Here is a 16,203-nt window from a genome sequence, read left to right as displayed (position 1 = left end):
GTACAAAAAAATTTTCCAATAAAAAGCTATCCAAACACTCCCAATATTATTCAAATTCTACACTTTTGTTTTTATTTTTAATATATTGAGACCATTTTACTTATGCAATCATCAAGGATATAATAAAAAAAAATTAAAATGTGATTGTCACGTAGTACTCCAATTTTAGCCTTATATATTGTGTAGATAATTTTTTTCTTTTTCAGTACATGAGAGGTGTAACATTGTAAGTAGTCCAATGACGGGAAGTTGCTAAAGTAGTCTTTCACAGTTTGAGGGCATTTTAATTTAGTTCCCAACATATAAAACAAAGTATTTTCGTTGTTGACCAAAAATTAAAACAAAGTGATCCATATATCATTTCGAAAACGTATCAATTATTTTAGCCACATAGGGGATCAAATTAAGGTCCATTTTTTTTTAATGAAGTACCTCAAATTTTGGAAACTATGGTCCCTTTTCTCGAAGTCATCGATCGAGCAATAATTAGAGCATAATGTAAAGTTATAAGCAAGTACCTTAGTTAGGAAAGATTTCACAAACTTTTACTGGATCAATGCAAATTTTGTTATCACTGTTGATTGTACTCTTAGGATGAGCTTTATGAATTGAGAAATTAAATTATCAGGAAAATGGATTAGAATGAAGTTTAGCAAATAAGAAGGGTTAAAAAAAAGACAAATTATTTTAACCACAAATAATTACCTGATAAAAGAGAGATCAATATAATTTCATAGCTTCTACAACTACTCCAAGCATAGCCAAAGGCCAACCGGGCAATCACCGCCACCAATTCCATCAATACGATCATTCCACCGTATTGCAAACGGCCTAAAGAGTGGTTGAAAAGGCCAGAACATGTGGCGGCTAGGAATCTTAAGCTTCTCCAAGAGTCCTTAGCAGAATTTCCGACCCAGTGGTTTGCAAACTCAATTTACTAATTATCTAATAAATACAGCGATTTCTTTACAAACTCAATTTACATGTTGAAATTTTTCGCGTTTGAGTAACAATTAAATTTTTTTTTATCAAATCGCAACATCTAACCTAACTTGGCGAGAGGTCTAACGAGACCTAGAAAAATCGAAAGAAACTGAACTACTATCGACCTAAATAGGTACACTACGCATCTCTATACATTTAGAAGAAATTACATATAATGACACATTGATGAGAAGCAAATTCAAATCTTGGCGGTGATTAACTGTCCAAAGATTTAAAATTTTAGATTTTTTGATGATGACCAACTACCCCACAAAGACTTAAAGTCTTTGGTGGAGTGACCAACTGCCCAAAGGGCCGTTGGTTGAGCAACAGTTAGTTAATTAAGGTAAATTTTGTCACTAGTCTTGTTAATGTCGTGCTTAAAGTTTGCCTATTTATTAGTAATGCTTTTTTGCCTATAATTTTCTTAGAAATAGATTGATTTGTTTGCTAAAGAAAGAGAGGAAATGGTTACAAGTTGACAAGTTCAATTTTGTTTTGAAAGTCAATTGATTATGTGTCATTTGTCACTGGTCAACATCGTACTACTTAATTTTACTTTTTAGCTCGTATTACTATTTCCACGTTAAAATAATATGGACTTCTGGAAGAACAAAATTTTTACGTTTTGATTGCTCGCAATTGGACTATTGGCGTGGGTACCTTAGTTACTACTTGCTACCAAAGTATTAATAATATATAATGTTGTGTCACCTTAAGCAGGAACCAGCGTTTGTAGTCCAACGGTTAGGATAATTGCCTTCCAAGCAATAGACCCGGGTTCGACTCCCGGCAAACGCATTTTACTGTTTTGCGTAAGTTCAAAAATGCCAGTCAACTGTGCCCCTACTCTTTTTTTTTCCTTTTTTTTTATTTAATATTGGCTTAAGTAACATAGTATGAACTCTCACTTATATTTACTATGAGGATGAGCTTGTGCAAGTGGAGACACAATGGCACACCAACAAGTGTGTGTTTGTGTTCTGCTGGATACAAATTGGCATATTTCTTTCTTTGTTCTATATTTCTTCCTCTGGACCCCGTTTAGGAATAAGGCGCAGGTAAATAGACAAAATTTGGATCCACAGGTGTATTGAACTTATACTTTATCTGAGTAGTTTAGTAGCAGCAAATTACTTCAGCCGGTGCTTCCTCATGTAATTTTAGTGGTTGTTAATGCAGAGTTGGTGTATTGCCTGTAATATCGCAGGGAAGTCTAAAGAGCCTCTTAGTTTCACTATAAGGTTGAGAATTGCGTTAGGTACAGGCAAAGGAATCCTCTACCTGCATACAGAAACTGTGCCCCTACTTGGTAATAAACTTTTGGTATAATGGGCTTAAAGCACAAAAACAGAAATAATGCAGTTAATGATTTAAAGGTTGCGGTGTTAACTAATTATATACATATGAATGTACTATGCAGCGAAAATTTAAATACTCTTATCTCTAACCATTGTTGCCAAGCACAAGTTAATCTTTTCTAGTGTCTTTGATTTCTTCTTGTCTACTCTAACAAAACAAAATGTGTAGAAGAAGGAAAAGTAGAAGGAGAATTTAGAGTAAGGATCTTCTAATCTATGTCTAACCCAAAAGTGTATTATTGATGGAACACCACAGACTATTTATATGTTAGGCTAGGGACCCTTACTAGCAAATACAAAAATTTTTGAGATTTCCTTCCACTAAGGAAATCTTGTCAAAATTCATAACTGAAAATAATATTTTCTGACTAATTGATTGATTTGATTGATCAACTGATTAAACAAGATATCAATCAAAGATATCAATCAATCATTAACAAATGAGAGATACTAATCAATTAACCAGGATATCAATCACCAATCATTATCTAATGGGAGAAGTTACTTAATTATTGACAAAATGTCAATCAATTAATTATGATATCAATCACTTCAGAATCAATCATGTGGGTCATAATTGTTTCAAAAGGAGACAAGTTTTATATTCTCTCACTTGACCCATATGAAATAGTCAGATAACTTATGAGTGACTAACTACTTAAAAATGGCCATAAACCTTGTTTGTCACTCACCAAGTTCAACAGTTATGTAACATTTGCTTAATTAGAAAATAATAATACACAAATCATGACAGTTATACTTTCATGGCAAACACTTCCTTCCATGTAATCAACAAGTTGAGTGATTAAAGATATCAATAATTAATCAATGTAATCAAAGATATTATTGTAATTAAAGATATCTTCCATGCAATCAAAGATATCAATCAATCATTAAAAAATACGAGATACTAATTAATTATTGATAAAATATCAATCAATTAATCAAGATATCAATCACAATCATTATCTAATGGGACAAGCTAATTAATTATTGACAAAATGTCAATCAATTAATTATGATATCAATCACTTTAAAATCAATCATATGGGTTATAATTGTTTCCAAAAGAGGCAAGTCTTACATTCTCCCACTTGACTCACACAGAATAGTCAGATAACTTATGAGTGACTATTTATTTAAAAATGGTCATAAACCTTGTTTGTCACTCACCAAGTTCAACAGTTATGTAACAGTTGCTTAATTAGAAAATAATAATACACGAATCATAACGGTTATACTTTCATAGCAAACACTTCCTTCTATGTATTACAGTGTATTATACTTCCTAATCAATTGCTTTAAAAGAACTTTATGAATAACTTCATATAAGTTATTCATGGTCCAACTTTATGGATCACATGATCCTTACTTTATACATGAAGAACAATGTGCACAAAATCATGTAAATATAAGTATCTCACGTGTCTAGACAATAACAATAGTTTGAAAATAATAGCAAAATACTAAATGAACTACTGAGTTCCATGTGAGTTATTTGATCAACAATAATAGCAACCTTTAGTTGTTTGATCAACAATAATAACTTCTTGTTGTATACTTAACAGCTAAATTTTACTTTCTAAATAACTATTGAATACCTTATGTCAACTTGCTTATCTTGATTCCCACTCTTTCATGTATACATATAAAGTCGAATCGAATATCTATAGTGTGATATCGACAAACTTTATGTCAAACGGCAGATGCCTATGGTATAACTTCATAGCATCCTTAATGAATTTATATATTCATTCCAATGCATGATGTGAACATTATGCAATTGTTCACTATTATTACTTAAAAGTAATCAAAGAACTCTTGCATGAAGATCTTAAAATAGATTAACTATCTTTTACATTCTATTTTGTGAATATCAATGATAGAAGGGTTTCACAAATATCATTATTATCCTAGACCAAGTCCTCCGGATATTCAATATGAAGAAAGATCAAAATTTAGAACAACTAAATATGATGGAGACTCAATATATGAATGGAACATAGATGGCAAAGCAGAATATGAAGTATTAAATAATTTGCAAGAAATGGGAATGGCGAGATTAGCCTATAAAATTAAAAATATTCAAGAAAGAAATATTGCAACTTTATTAGTCTCAAGATTTACTGGACAATTAAAGAATTGGTGGGATAATGCTTTAACATTACAAGATAAATTATCAATATTAGATCATACACAAGAAATAGAAGATGATCAAGGAAATATTCAAATACAGTCAGATGCTGCAGAATTTTTAATAGTAACAATAGTAATGTATTTTATAGGAAATCCTAAAGAAGAATTAAATTCAAATAAAACATTCTTAACAAATTTAAGATGCCCAACATTATCAGATTTTAGATGGTATAAAGATATGTTTTTAAAATAGAAGAATTGGTGTTTTATTATTTGATTTTGGTGTATTTTATTTACTTTTATAGCTCATGAACTAAGTTTTTAGTAAAAATATGTATTTTATGATTTAAGTGTCAAAAAATTGCATTTCTATGAATTTTAATGGTGAAAATTTCATGTTTTTGTAGGTTTAATGATTCAATCATCAATTGTACTGACTTGAAAAGATATTTGAATGATTATTGATGAATTGGAGTGATTTAAAAAAGACATGAATTGCCAAATGTTCAAAAGAGAAAATGCAATCAAGAATAAAAGGAAGGGAGTTTTTTTAGTTTTGACACCTTGTGATATTTCAGCTATATGTTGAGATACACGTATTGGATTGAGATAATTTTTAAACTATTTTGAAGTTAAGAGATAGATCTATATTTTTCGTGAGAACCTCGAAATTCAGTCCAGTCGTTTTCATTGTCAAAATATAGAAGTGCAATTTTGTTGCCGAAAGTTGAAATAGGGGATTGACCAGTCAAGGGTGTTTTGATCATTTATCGGTCCACAAAACTTCAAATTAGATGATTCTAGAGGCATTGGAAAGCTAAATCAAAGGGATATAACTTTCATGTTTCGTACAAGAATCAGTTCAGCTTCTATCATCAAGAAAATATTAGTTGAATTTGGACCAAAAATAGAGCAAAGAGAAGACTTGACCAAAGATGAGCAAACCTGCAAAAGAGCAAAACGTGGGTATAATACGCGATCTTAAGTCGCATTTTCGAGGTGGTGTATTCTTCAATTTTGGCTGCAACTTACTTTGCAACTTGTGCTCTATTCACACAAGTTTTTTGACCCATTTTTCTACAAGAATTCTAGCTGTATCTAAGCAAGTAAGTATAGAATCTTGTAGAAACAACCTTTGAGAGTTTCAAGAATAAAAAATGTCAACTAGAAACAACTCTTCTTGATCTTGAATCTCTCTATAAATAGCAGCCTTGGAGGATATTTTTCACAATTTTGGAAGGCTAGAGAAACTCCACAATTTTGATAGTCTTCACTAGTTTTTCTTAGTTCACTAGTGTAGTATAGTTAGTGTAGTTTTTCTTTCTTGTACTTATAACTAGATTTGGATGAAGATTTGAAAAGCAAAGATAGAGAGTTTGAAACTTATGTGACAAGGTTGACTTCTCTCCTAGCACTTTCTCTTTTGTATTTGATTTTATATTTAGTTATAATACAAGTTTGGTATTTGTTTTCATATTTTATTAAAGTTTATGCCTAAAATTATGAATAAACTTTTCATATCTTGTTAGTGATATTTACTTGGTTATTTGATGATATTATTTTGAACAAGTTATTTATCACTTTTGCTTTTCTAATCATGATTAACCGGCCATTAATTGTGATAATGTTAAGGTGTTAAGTTTGCAAATGAAAATTGAAATTTAACACTAGTTCAAGAAAGTGATAACTAGGAAGTACACTCACAAGAGTAGATGTGCACCTATGTGGGTTTAGTGACTTGTTTCATGTAATTTCATAGAAGAAATGAGTTTGTAATTAATTTCATAACTACAAAAGTAGGTATGGCTTACTTACAAGTACAGTTGATTCACTACGAGAGTAGGTTTCACATACATTAGGAAATTACGTCGTAATTAATCAAGATAATAGCATTCACTTAACCGGTATGTCATTTGTGAGAGTAGTAAGGAATTTCATACCTCTAGGAGTTTTATATTATTATTTGTATTACTTTTATTTTATGTTTATAGTGTAGATTTAATTTCTTACATTTGTCATAGTCTAAATAATAAAGAAATTTGAAAATCATCGGTAATTGATAATCTAACCTGTAGGTTCAACCTTTAATACCCTATATTTAATCACGACTCGTATACTTGCAAAAAATTGAGTGTGGGGTATTTAGGATTTATAATTGTAAAATTTGATTGTAGATGAGTTAATTGTTATATGTATACCTCGCGTTTGTCAATAATTATTTTAATGAATTAATTGTAACTTGATATAGATGCCATTTTTTTTAATTTCTTTAATCACTCAACAATATGTGAAAAAAAAATACAAAATTTCTCCAAACACCAATATACTTAAGATGTTGTGGTTACTTCTAAGTATACGGTGTTATAAGAAAAATTGTCAACTAGTTAATATTGACTAAAAATTCATAATTTCAATCACCAAATTGTATATGATGAAAAGTTTTCTCATCAAATATTTGGGATGCTGTGACTACTCCTAAATATATAATATAAAAGTGAAATTCTTAGCATGGTATCTTGTTATTTGTCAATAGTCAAAAACTTTATGTTGACTGAATTTCATTGAATTTTCCTTTCCTTTTATAATCACTTAATCTTATGTGATTAATGTTCTTTACACCATATATTTGAGATGTTGTGACTACTTCCAAATATATGATCCAAGAAAACTTCTAAAATGAATATTCATAGAAAATAAGTAGCCAACTTGTTAACTAGAAATCCTTGATTTTAATCACTGAACTATATATGATAAAAATTGTAGTACACCAATGTTTGAGATGCTATGGCTACTCTCAAACATAAAGTGTGCTAGAGTTTATAAAAATACCAAAATAGTCAAAAATTTTGTGTTTTGACAAAAGAATTTCTCAATTTTCCTTTTTTTATATTCATTTTTAACCACCAATCTTTATGTGATTAAAATACTTCATGCATCAAATAATTGAGATGCAAGACAAACTTTATAAAGGAAATTCTCTGAAATTCAAATGTAATCAACCATACTAATGTTGATATTATAATATGAGATAAATGAACATAAGTATAGTGCACAAAAATATTACATAATTCCAAATAATAATAGAAACGTAGAGGCAAACTCATATTGAAATCATACCTTTAGATATTTATCTCGTAATAAGGTAGCAGAGATTCAATAAGCCAGCAGATCCATTCATATAAAGTCAACCAATTATTTTGCATAGATTAATATGATATTAATCTTTTGATCGATGAATATAATAACTCTTTATATGTTTCTTGAATTGTTATATTGTATTGATAACAACAATCAATACATATAACCCTTACAATCACAAATATATAAGTCCAAGAAACATTCAAATTATTTGTAGTTATACTAGATTATTAGAGAAAATTTGGATGAATTGTATAATCAAATAAGGTATCATATGAATGATACATATCATGAGATTAGTCATTAAATCTCAATTATTGAGAAAATGAAACCATAAATCCCATGACAAATTAAATTTGATTCATTCAAACTTGATATGAATTTCTAAAACTTTTACCCGATTGTCAAAAGGCCATGAAGTTACAAGCTGAACAACATGGTTAGAGGTTTGCTCTAATACCACATGTTAACTAATTATATACATATGAATGTACTCTACAGCGAAAATCTAAATACACTTACCTCTAACCATTGTTGTCAAGCACAAGTTGATCTTTTCTTGTGTCTTTGACTCTTTCTTGTCTATTTTAACAAAACAAAATATGTAAAAGAAGGAAAAGTGGAAGGAGAATTTAGAGTAAGAATCTTCTAACCTGTGTCTAACCCAAAAATGTACAATTGATGGAATACCATAGACTATTTATAGGTTAGGTTACGGACCTGTACTAGCAAATACAGAATCCGTAGGGTTTCCTTCCATCAAGGAAATCTTGCCAAAATTCATAATTGAAAATAATATTTTCTGACTAATTGATTGATTTGATTGATTAACTAATTGAATAAGATATCAATCAATCATTAACAATGAGAGGTACTAATTAATTGATTGATAAAATGTCAATCAATTAATCACGATATCAATCACTAATCATTATCTAATGGGAGATGCTAATTAATTTTTGACAAAATATCAATCAATTAATTATGATATCAATCACTTTAGAATCAATCATGTGGGTTATAATTGCCTCAAAAGGAGGCAAGTCTTACATGCGGATCAACATCTTTGGATTCACACACACTTCAGGTAACTTTGTGGCACATTCTAGTTGAAAATCGGTAGACAGAGGAACTGATTTTAGCAATGGTAAATTAGCCATGAATGGTCAGACTAGCCAAGGTTGTTGGCCTTTTTTCTGAAGCCAGTAATATCTAAATGATACCCCTGGATGCAGGAAATTGGAATACCGTATTGTCCTTCCACTTTTGGTTATGTTTCTCCATTTCCAGCAGCCAAAAGATTGCCTTCAGGAATAGCATCAACTACACTGTCAGCACCGATCCCCACAATCACATCTTTTGCTATCAACCATCAGAATCCATCATGTTGTTCAGCTCACCAATTTCAGATTTGTTGCAAGGTTCAGAAATAAGTTGTCAATTTCCAAAATGTTTAACCCTGAGCTCATGTCATTTCTATGCCATCCAAATTCTAAACACTCGGACTTCTAGAACATCCAGGATAATCTCACAAACTGTTTCCTTGCTGAGGTCACGTTTCAGAATAATTTGTTCTAGAACTGGTTATGGTAGTTTGTCCAGAATAATGATTCCCCTTTTCCGCCAGAGTTCATTCGTAGCTGCCCACTGATGCAGTTCTTTAAAGCCACGACGTCGGAAAGCTGACAGCAAACAAGTAGCACTCAAGTGTCAGAAACCAGTCATTCACCTGTTCGTATGCAAACAGAAGTTATTCTTATCCTTTGGAATAAGCTCCATGCCAATGGAGAATATTAAATGCCCAGTGTTTGAAGTTATATTATGTGGTAGCGCAGAGGCTGTTGGAACTTTATATTTTAACTGATTTTGCTTAATCGGTTAAGCCATCATGCATATGGACTTTCTCATCTTCCACTATGTTGGTCCAGTTACTAATACTTCAACTACTTTGTGTTGTTTGGGAGTGGCTGGATTGAGGTAGCACAATATGGCTAGGTGCAACGCTAGGAAATTGATAAAGATTTTAAAAAATGTGACAACAAAATGAAATATGTACAAGAACTGATGGACTAGATTGCATTAGCCTACTAGCTGCAGCACCCAAAGACAAAAAGCAAAAATTCTAGGACCTCACACTTATGGGGAAAAAGGGGATTTCTTCAGCTTGATATATTTATACGAGGAAGCAGAATGGACTCTTCACAAATTGGCTATTACATGTAGAAAATAGCGTGCACGGCTGACCCTATATGACCTCAAGAATCATCAGTAAAGCTAACTTCTTTTGAATGACAAAGAATTCCATCCCCGAAGAAATGTGCAGCTGATATGCAAAGCTAAAAATAGAAGTTATCAAGCTTATGAAGAAAGAATGTGGGATGCATGCAAGTAAATTATGCTCATTTATAAACATATTATACATGGTTTACAAATTACATAGCAGCGTCCATGGGACAAGAAGCTGTTTATCTCCAACTTCTACTCTGATTTGTGCAAATTATGGAGTATATACAACGAAGCTGAAGACAAAAAAATACTTATAGAATAGCTCAATAGATCCATACCAGTTACTATTGTTACCATCTTGCTTCTTTCAAACATCTTCACTAAAAGAATCATGACAATTACATGTCCTACTTTAGTCTTTAACTCGTCAAGCGAACTAATTTTCATCCATTTTGGTCTCTCCTGCAAACGATGAAACCTGTTTATTAGCAAAGAAACTCTTGATGTGTAGACACATCACAATGTGAAAAGCAACTCGTGTGTGCAAATACATGATTAAAGTTGATTATTTTGATCAGTTCCACCAAACTCGAACTTCTTTTCCTTTTTAAAATGCAACTGAAAAGAAGAAACAAGTGTCATTGACTAATAGAATCTCACATTTCTTGTTGTTTGTCTATAATAGAATAGACGAGAGGCCACTCCATTTAAATAAATACAATATCAGAAAAACTATTTACTTCTAGAATATAACTTCATTAGCAATCATTTTTTTTAAACTAACTTAACCAAACTCCTTTGACATTTATTCTACTTTTGCGTCAGTATCAATTTGCAAGGAAAAGGAAAACTAAATGAAGAAGAATAGTTTAGCGACCAAAGATACCATCTAAAAAACTTCAAACTTTAAAAACCAAATCAAAGTTTGAAAAACAAAAACTCAAAGTTTGCACAAAAGCGTCTTTTGATCTTAATTAATAAAATGTTTAACACTGTACAAAAGGTCAATTTGCCGTCCAAAAAAAAAAGAGGTATAAATGTACAGTGTGTGAAAAACTAATCACTTGGAATATAATTACTGCACGAAAAGAGGAAACTTAACTGGGAAAACAAAAAAAAAAAGAAAAGCCAGTGCAAAGAAGACATGGAAGAAGTCATACAAACAGGAGAAGTAAGCAAGTAAACAAAATGATGCTACCTTCAGTGCAAACATCCCAAATAAGGAAGAACCCTTAAGGGCACGATCAGAAGCAGGAGATTCATTAGGATCCACATTAGAGATGAACAATCCATACAAGCCCATCCCAAAAATTAACATTACAGTTCCAGCTAGATATACATCTGCAAAAACATGAGTAAACATCACCAAGAGCCGGATGCAGTAAAAATAATGAAAAAATAAGCAAGTTAGGCTTCTTTGAGAAGGAGAGGTGGATGCCATCAAAGAGATGAATTCCTGAACATCTGATGCTGGTTCATTAACAGGAGAAAGCTTTATGTTGATTGCTAATTACTACATTGCAAGTGCATTAGCTACAATTGGACAAAAAGTTACAACTTCTTCACCTAATGTGCCTACTTCCTTGAATGATATGCTTACTGAATGGGGGAAAGGACCTGGCAGCAACTAATGATACATCAGCAGAAAGAAAATTCATTTACACTCAAATTCAAGAGATCTTTCAGAATAATAATGAATCTGGAGCCCAAGAAACAGTGTATGTAGAAGCAAGATCTAAGAACAATGAGAAAAATGCAGATACTTTTCTGCATGATACTTTTCAAACAATGCAATTCTACTTCAATCTCTTTAAGAATATTCCAAAGTCTGGGCTCTGGGTTCTTTTCTGAGCTCTTAGAGAACAGTAAGCAAGGGTTTACCTCTATCCTCGGGAAAATAATGGAAGTGAGGCAGGTATAAAGCTGAGGTAAAATGGTATTGCCTTCCAGACACTAAAGATTAGTGCTGAGACACAAATCTCCATGACTAGAGATGATAAAGGGGAAAAGTAGTGTAACATTAAGTGGGAAATTGAAATTTCCAATTACTGGACCATCAGGCAAAGTGTTTCCAATGGCGATCCAAAGCATGACACAGTTATGGTATGTGCCTGGTGTTCATTAAGTCAATCTCGCGGAAACACACGAGAAAGCCCCATCTTGCTTTCTCTCTCTCTCTTTTCTGTTTTTGGGAATAGTAGTTTCTGCTATCATCACCAGTACCAATAAAGGATAAATTGGAAGTTATATAGACTAAGTAAGAGAAGACAACCACTTGTGCCTCCCAAAAAACTTCACAAGATCTTCAAATAGAAAAAAAAAAAAAAAGAATCTAAAAGATGATGGGAGACCATTATGAGCAAACAAATAGAATATTACACCTTCCTATCTGCATTTATTATTTTAACGAGTACAATTAGAGGAGAGTAGAAATGTGTAAGAGTTCCAAGGTAAAAGTCAAGCTGTCAATTATGGTCATCTGTTACTTAATTCAGATTCTACAGTATAAAATTGCAATGGTGGGGTTAACCATTTTTTGTTGTTGTAAAAGAAGAAAAATCTTTTTTTTGATCTTTGTCATACAGGGAAGGTTGAAAAGGGGCACAGAGAACATGGGCAGTCAGAATTTTTTTAATCCTTGTTCTAAAATGCGGAAAGCAACTTTTGACAATGGGTACAGTGGATCTAACAAACACTTGTTACATAAATTAGATTGTTCATGATATATTATTAAAGAAATTACTATTTACAGACAAGCAAAAAGCAAATTAGGATGTTGAATTTGGGATCACAACGTACTTCATCACAATAGTTGTGCAAGGCTTTTCATGAAAATGAGACTTCTTACCTAAAGCAACTCTAGCAGTTATGAGGAAACAACAATTTACAAAGGTATTAAGTCTCATCTAAAGATCCAGGAAAAATGCTGTGGAAAAGTAAAATGCAGAGTCTGTTGTTAACTAAGACTGCAGATTCCGAAGCAAGATACTTTGTAACTTACCAATTGCTTCAACTAGTCGTAGAACCATGTTTCCAGTATGAATTCCTTTGACGCAGCTTGTCCAATAAACTTTGTATGCTTCAAAGATGTAAATGCAACCCTGGAAAGATGTTAAACAGTCAGTGGAATGGACAATCTACAGTCCACAAAGACAAAAAATCCTATTGCATTATGGAGATTTTGTGAAGTCTAATTTATGTCTTATGACATGAGACAGTATTTTGGGTTAAAAACACACCAAATTGTTCAGATTCAACAATCAACTAATATGTTTGCTATTCTGAAAGAGTTTTAAACGTAATATCAGACTAAGTATTGACAGTACATGGGAAATGGAAACCTTTGCATTAGCCAGAAGTATAAACAATCTGAAATGTTATTCCTTTGAGTTTGAGACCTGCCTCATATTTTTAGGCAATAATCAAGTTTCCTGTATTAGCTCTTCGGGATAAAAAGCAACATCAAACTTCTTTCTTCCTTGTGTCACTCTGATACAATAGTCTCAGATATGATCTCATATTCACTAAATGCTTGCATCAAATTTACTTGAAAATTTGAGACTTAAGTGTGGATTACAGAAGTGCCATCTATTATGTTGTTATCGACATTTTTACCCTGACAAATTACGAGCATGCTGCAATGGGAACTCACGTTGAGAAAAAAGACAAGTTCCATTTCTGATGTTAAAAGATAAAGAAGTTCAGAAATCAAGCTTACAAATTCCACCTATGCAGTATAGGCATACGAAGAAAACCCATCCCACAAGAAGATTAGCGATTTTTCAACACAACTTACAGCTTAGAAATGAAAGGGAAAAAAATGGGTCTCCTGATATACTCTACCAATCCTCGAACACATTGATCAGATATGTAAGGAAGCTATTTTTCTCTATACCATATTAGCTGGTTCATTAGTAAATGATACTCTGCTCTTAAAAACTCACAATTTCTTCCCTTCCACTGTCAGATAAATAAAATAAAAGCCAATCAATAATTTAGGTTAGAACTGCTAGAAAGACCCAAAACAGTATAAACTCTGCCGTTTTGCCATATATTAAGTCCAAAACTAACCGATCAACATGTTTAGGACAAAACCTCTTGACTTACCACTTTGATCTCCAAAGAGAAGTATCAAGATATGCAATCTCAAAATCACGAGATTATGAAAATGTTGAATAACTTTCATGTTATATTGACATACTACCATGAACTTCAACATTTTCAAAGACAGTAAAATTGTTCAAAACACAACAGAAACTACTACTACTACAATTCCAGACCAAGTCTCGACTGTAAATACATCATTATACAATTATACCAAACTTGAAATGAGAAAAACGACAAAGTATATGTTGGGGAAATTACATTAAGAAAGCAGAGCATAGAACCTGCCAGAGAACCTCCAACAGCTAAAAGTGCCAAAAAGCGAAAGTCGAATATTGCCTGCATAGAAAGCAGCAGTTATTCTCAAAAAAATTAAAGAGAAAGGGTATTATGAACTGAATAATGTTTTCTTTTTTATGTTACCCTTTCAATGTTTGATTCAGTGGACTCAACAAATCTCACAACCGGGCCTACGTTTGTGTTTGCCAAAGCATAGTCAAACCCCTTTACTGAACTGGTTGCCTTTGCAGACTCAACTTTAATTTGGGCTGGTGCTGCTGCTGTTGATGATGATTCATGATGAGAAGAAGAAGATGGAGAAGATGAGCTTTGCAGAGAAGCAAGCGGAGAAAAGGGGAGGCGTTTTCTGTAAATTCTTGGAGATTGAAGGGTTGTTCTGCAGAGGGAAAGAGAAGAAGAAGTTACTGGGATGGGAGTTGAGAGTGCCATAGTTGCAGAGGGAGGGAAGAATGATGTCAGTTTGAAGGAGGGACTGAGCTGAGAAGTTTATGTGAAAGTAGAGAGCGTTCCTCGAAAAAAGATTTTTGGTGCTTTTGGACCCGCCTATTTTGTCCATTTAGGTAATATAATAACACGAGGTGAACCTGGTGCGGCCCCACTTATAGACCTATAGCCTACTTCTCCCAACTTGGCTAACAGGTCACTCCGAACCAATGATTTAAAACACAGACCGGTGACTGACTCGGCTGAGCCGTCGGTTCCGATTCAATAGGGCGGTTCACCGATTTACTGTTTTTATTTATTTTAAAAATTAAAAAAATCTGAAAAGTCCTCCCCCCATAGTCAGTGGTGACTTCTCTTACATCGCTATTATCGCTTAAACAAAGGATTCAAAAACATGTTTGTACGCATAAATTTAATAGTATTCTTTTGCCAAAAATCAAGAGACTTTTAAATCCCCTAAAATATTTTCTTGATAGCATGAAAAAATAGAAAAAATATTTGATAGACTGAATTTTTTCAAAGAAAAAAAGAGAAAAAAAATCAAACAAACAAAAAAAATTGCAAGCCAAGAAAGAAGCTTTCAGGATTGTAAACAACCATTAAAAAAGAGGTAATTAAATATTTGGAAGCATTTATAGAAGATATGTTTAATATTTGGAAGCAACCATTGCCAACTGCTGGTAGCCAAAAACTTCCTACTCTTGATGATGTAAACGGTTGATGCACCAATATATTGGAAACATTGGGAAGAAAAGTTCAAAAGAAAATGGAATAAAAGAAATTCAACATATAGACACAAGACAGAAAAGAAAAAGTTCAAAAGATTAAACTAAAAATGATGGATGAAAACACCAACATATTAAACTAAAGAGTGGAATTAAGAAGAGGGTGACAAAGGGAAAAAAAAAAGGAGAGAGTGGAGATTGAAGATTAGAAAGAAGAGAGAGTGGAGTAAAGATGAAAGTTTGTAATAGAAAGATCATGAAAATCATGTTTCGATGATGTGAAAATTGGAATTGAGAAGAGAAAGTAGGAAAGATTGTAGTGGCAGCTAATGTTTAGGGTTAATATTTGTAGGCTTATTTAGTAATAACATCTAAAGAAAATTTTTGACATGATAAATTGTCAACCAAGTCTTGGTGCATTTGATAGTTGTTGAACATTCATAACAAAGGTCCTAGGTTTGCACAGTCCCAAAATGGCCGGTTCATGGTTCGTCCGGTTTTTAGCGATTCGCACAATTGGAATGGTTTATATCGCTTTTGAAGTACTATCCGGCTTTTGTACTAAGACCAAACCAGTGAAATAGTCCGTTCGTGGTTCAATCAGTCGAACCGGTCAGTCCAGTCCGGTTCTCGAAACATTTCTCCCAACTAGGTTAACAGATCCCAAAGACAAGAAACGATCTTCAACTTTTCTCCATATCTACCGTTTCTCTTCCTTCTTCAACATCCTTAGCCTTATTTTCAAAATTCAAACGTTTTTGTGGGAGGGAGTTGACGGGGGTTGA

At 32.5% G+C, this 16,203-nt stretch overlaps 1 protein-coding gene and 1 non-coding gene across 3 annotated transcripts; one reads left to right on the top strand and one right to left on the bottom strand.

Annotated features, from left to right (window-relative positions):
- Window positions 1–1,713: 1,713 nt before the first annotated feature.
- TRNAG-UCC (transfer RNA glycine (anticodon UCC)) lies at window positions 1,714–1,785 on the top strand. Its single transcript has one exon. It is a non-coding gene; the product is annotated as a tRNA-Gly (tRNA).
- Window positions 1,786–8,597: 6,812 nt separating this feature from the next.
- On the bottom strand, window positions 8,598–14,792 carry LOC113732334 (uncharacterized). 2 transcript variants are annotated; one of them, XM_027258036.2, is made up of 6 exons: window positions 14,373–14,792; window positions 14,211–14,288; window positions 12,847–12,946; window positions 11,044–11,186; window positions 10,184–10,307; window positions 8,598–9,301 (listed from the first exon to the last, which is right to left on the bottom strand). In XM_027258036.2, exons 1-6 carry the CDS (start codon window positions 14,676–14,678, stop codon window positions 9,204–9,206), a joined length of 849 nt encoding a protein of 282 aa, XP_027113837.1. In that variant the 5' UTR covers window positions 14,679–14,792; the 3' UTR covers window positions 8,598–9,203. The 2 variants fall into 2 exon arrangements, with proteins under 2 accessions (XP_027113837.1, XP_027113839.1); XM_027258038.2 differs by having other exon boundaries at window positions 9,222–9,348.
- Window positions 14,793–16,203: the final 1,411 nt, after the last annotated feature.

This window comes from Coffea arabica, chromosome 2e, assembly GCF_036785885.1.
Source record: "Coffea arabica cultivar ET-39 chromosome 2e, Coffea Arabica ET-39 HiFi, whole genome shotgun sequence".
NCBI classification, from domain to species: Eukaryota; Viridiplantae; Streptophyta; class Magnoliopsida; order Gentianales; family Rubiaceae; genus Coffea; species Coffea arabica.
This window is presented reverse-complemented; position numbering and strand designations above follow the sequence as displayed.

Excerpts from the sequence above, each read along its gene's own strand:
- LOC113732334 (XM_027258036.2), bottom strand. The coding sequence starts at position 14,678 with ATGGCACTCTCAACTCCCATCCCAGTAACTTCTTCTTCTCTTTCCCTC. Across the intron at positions 11,187-12,846 it reads ACGACTAGTTGAAGCAATTG|ATGTATATCTAGCTGGAACT; the intron begins GTAAGTTACAAA and ends ATGTTTTTGCAG. Across the intron at positions 10,308-11,043 it reads TTGGGATGTTTGCACTGAAG|GAGAGACCAAAATGGATGAA; the intron begins GTAGCATCATTT and ends CATCGTTTGCAG.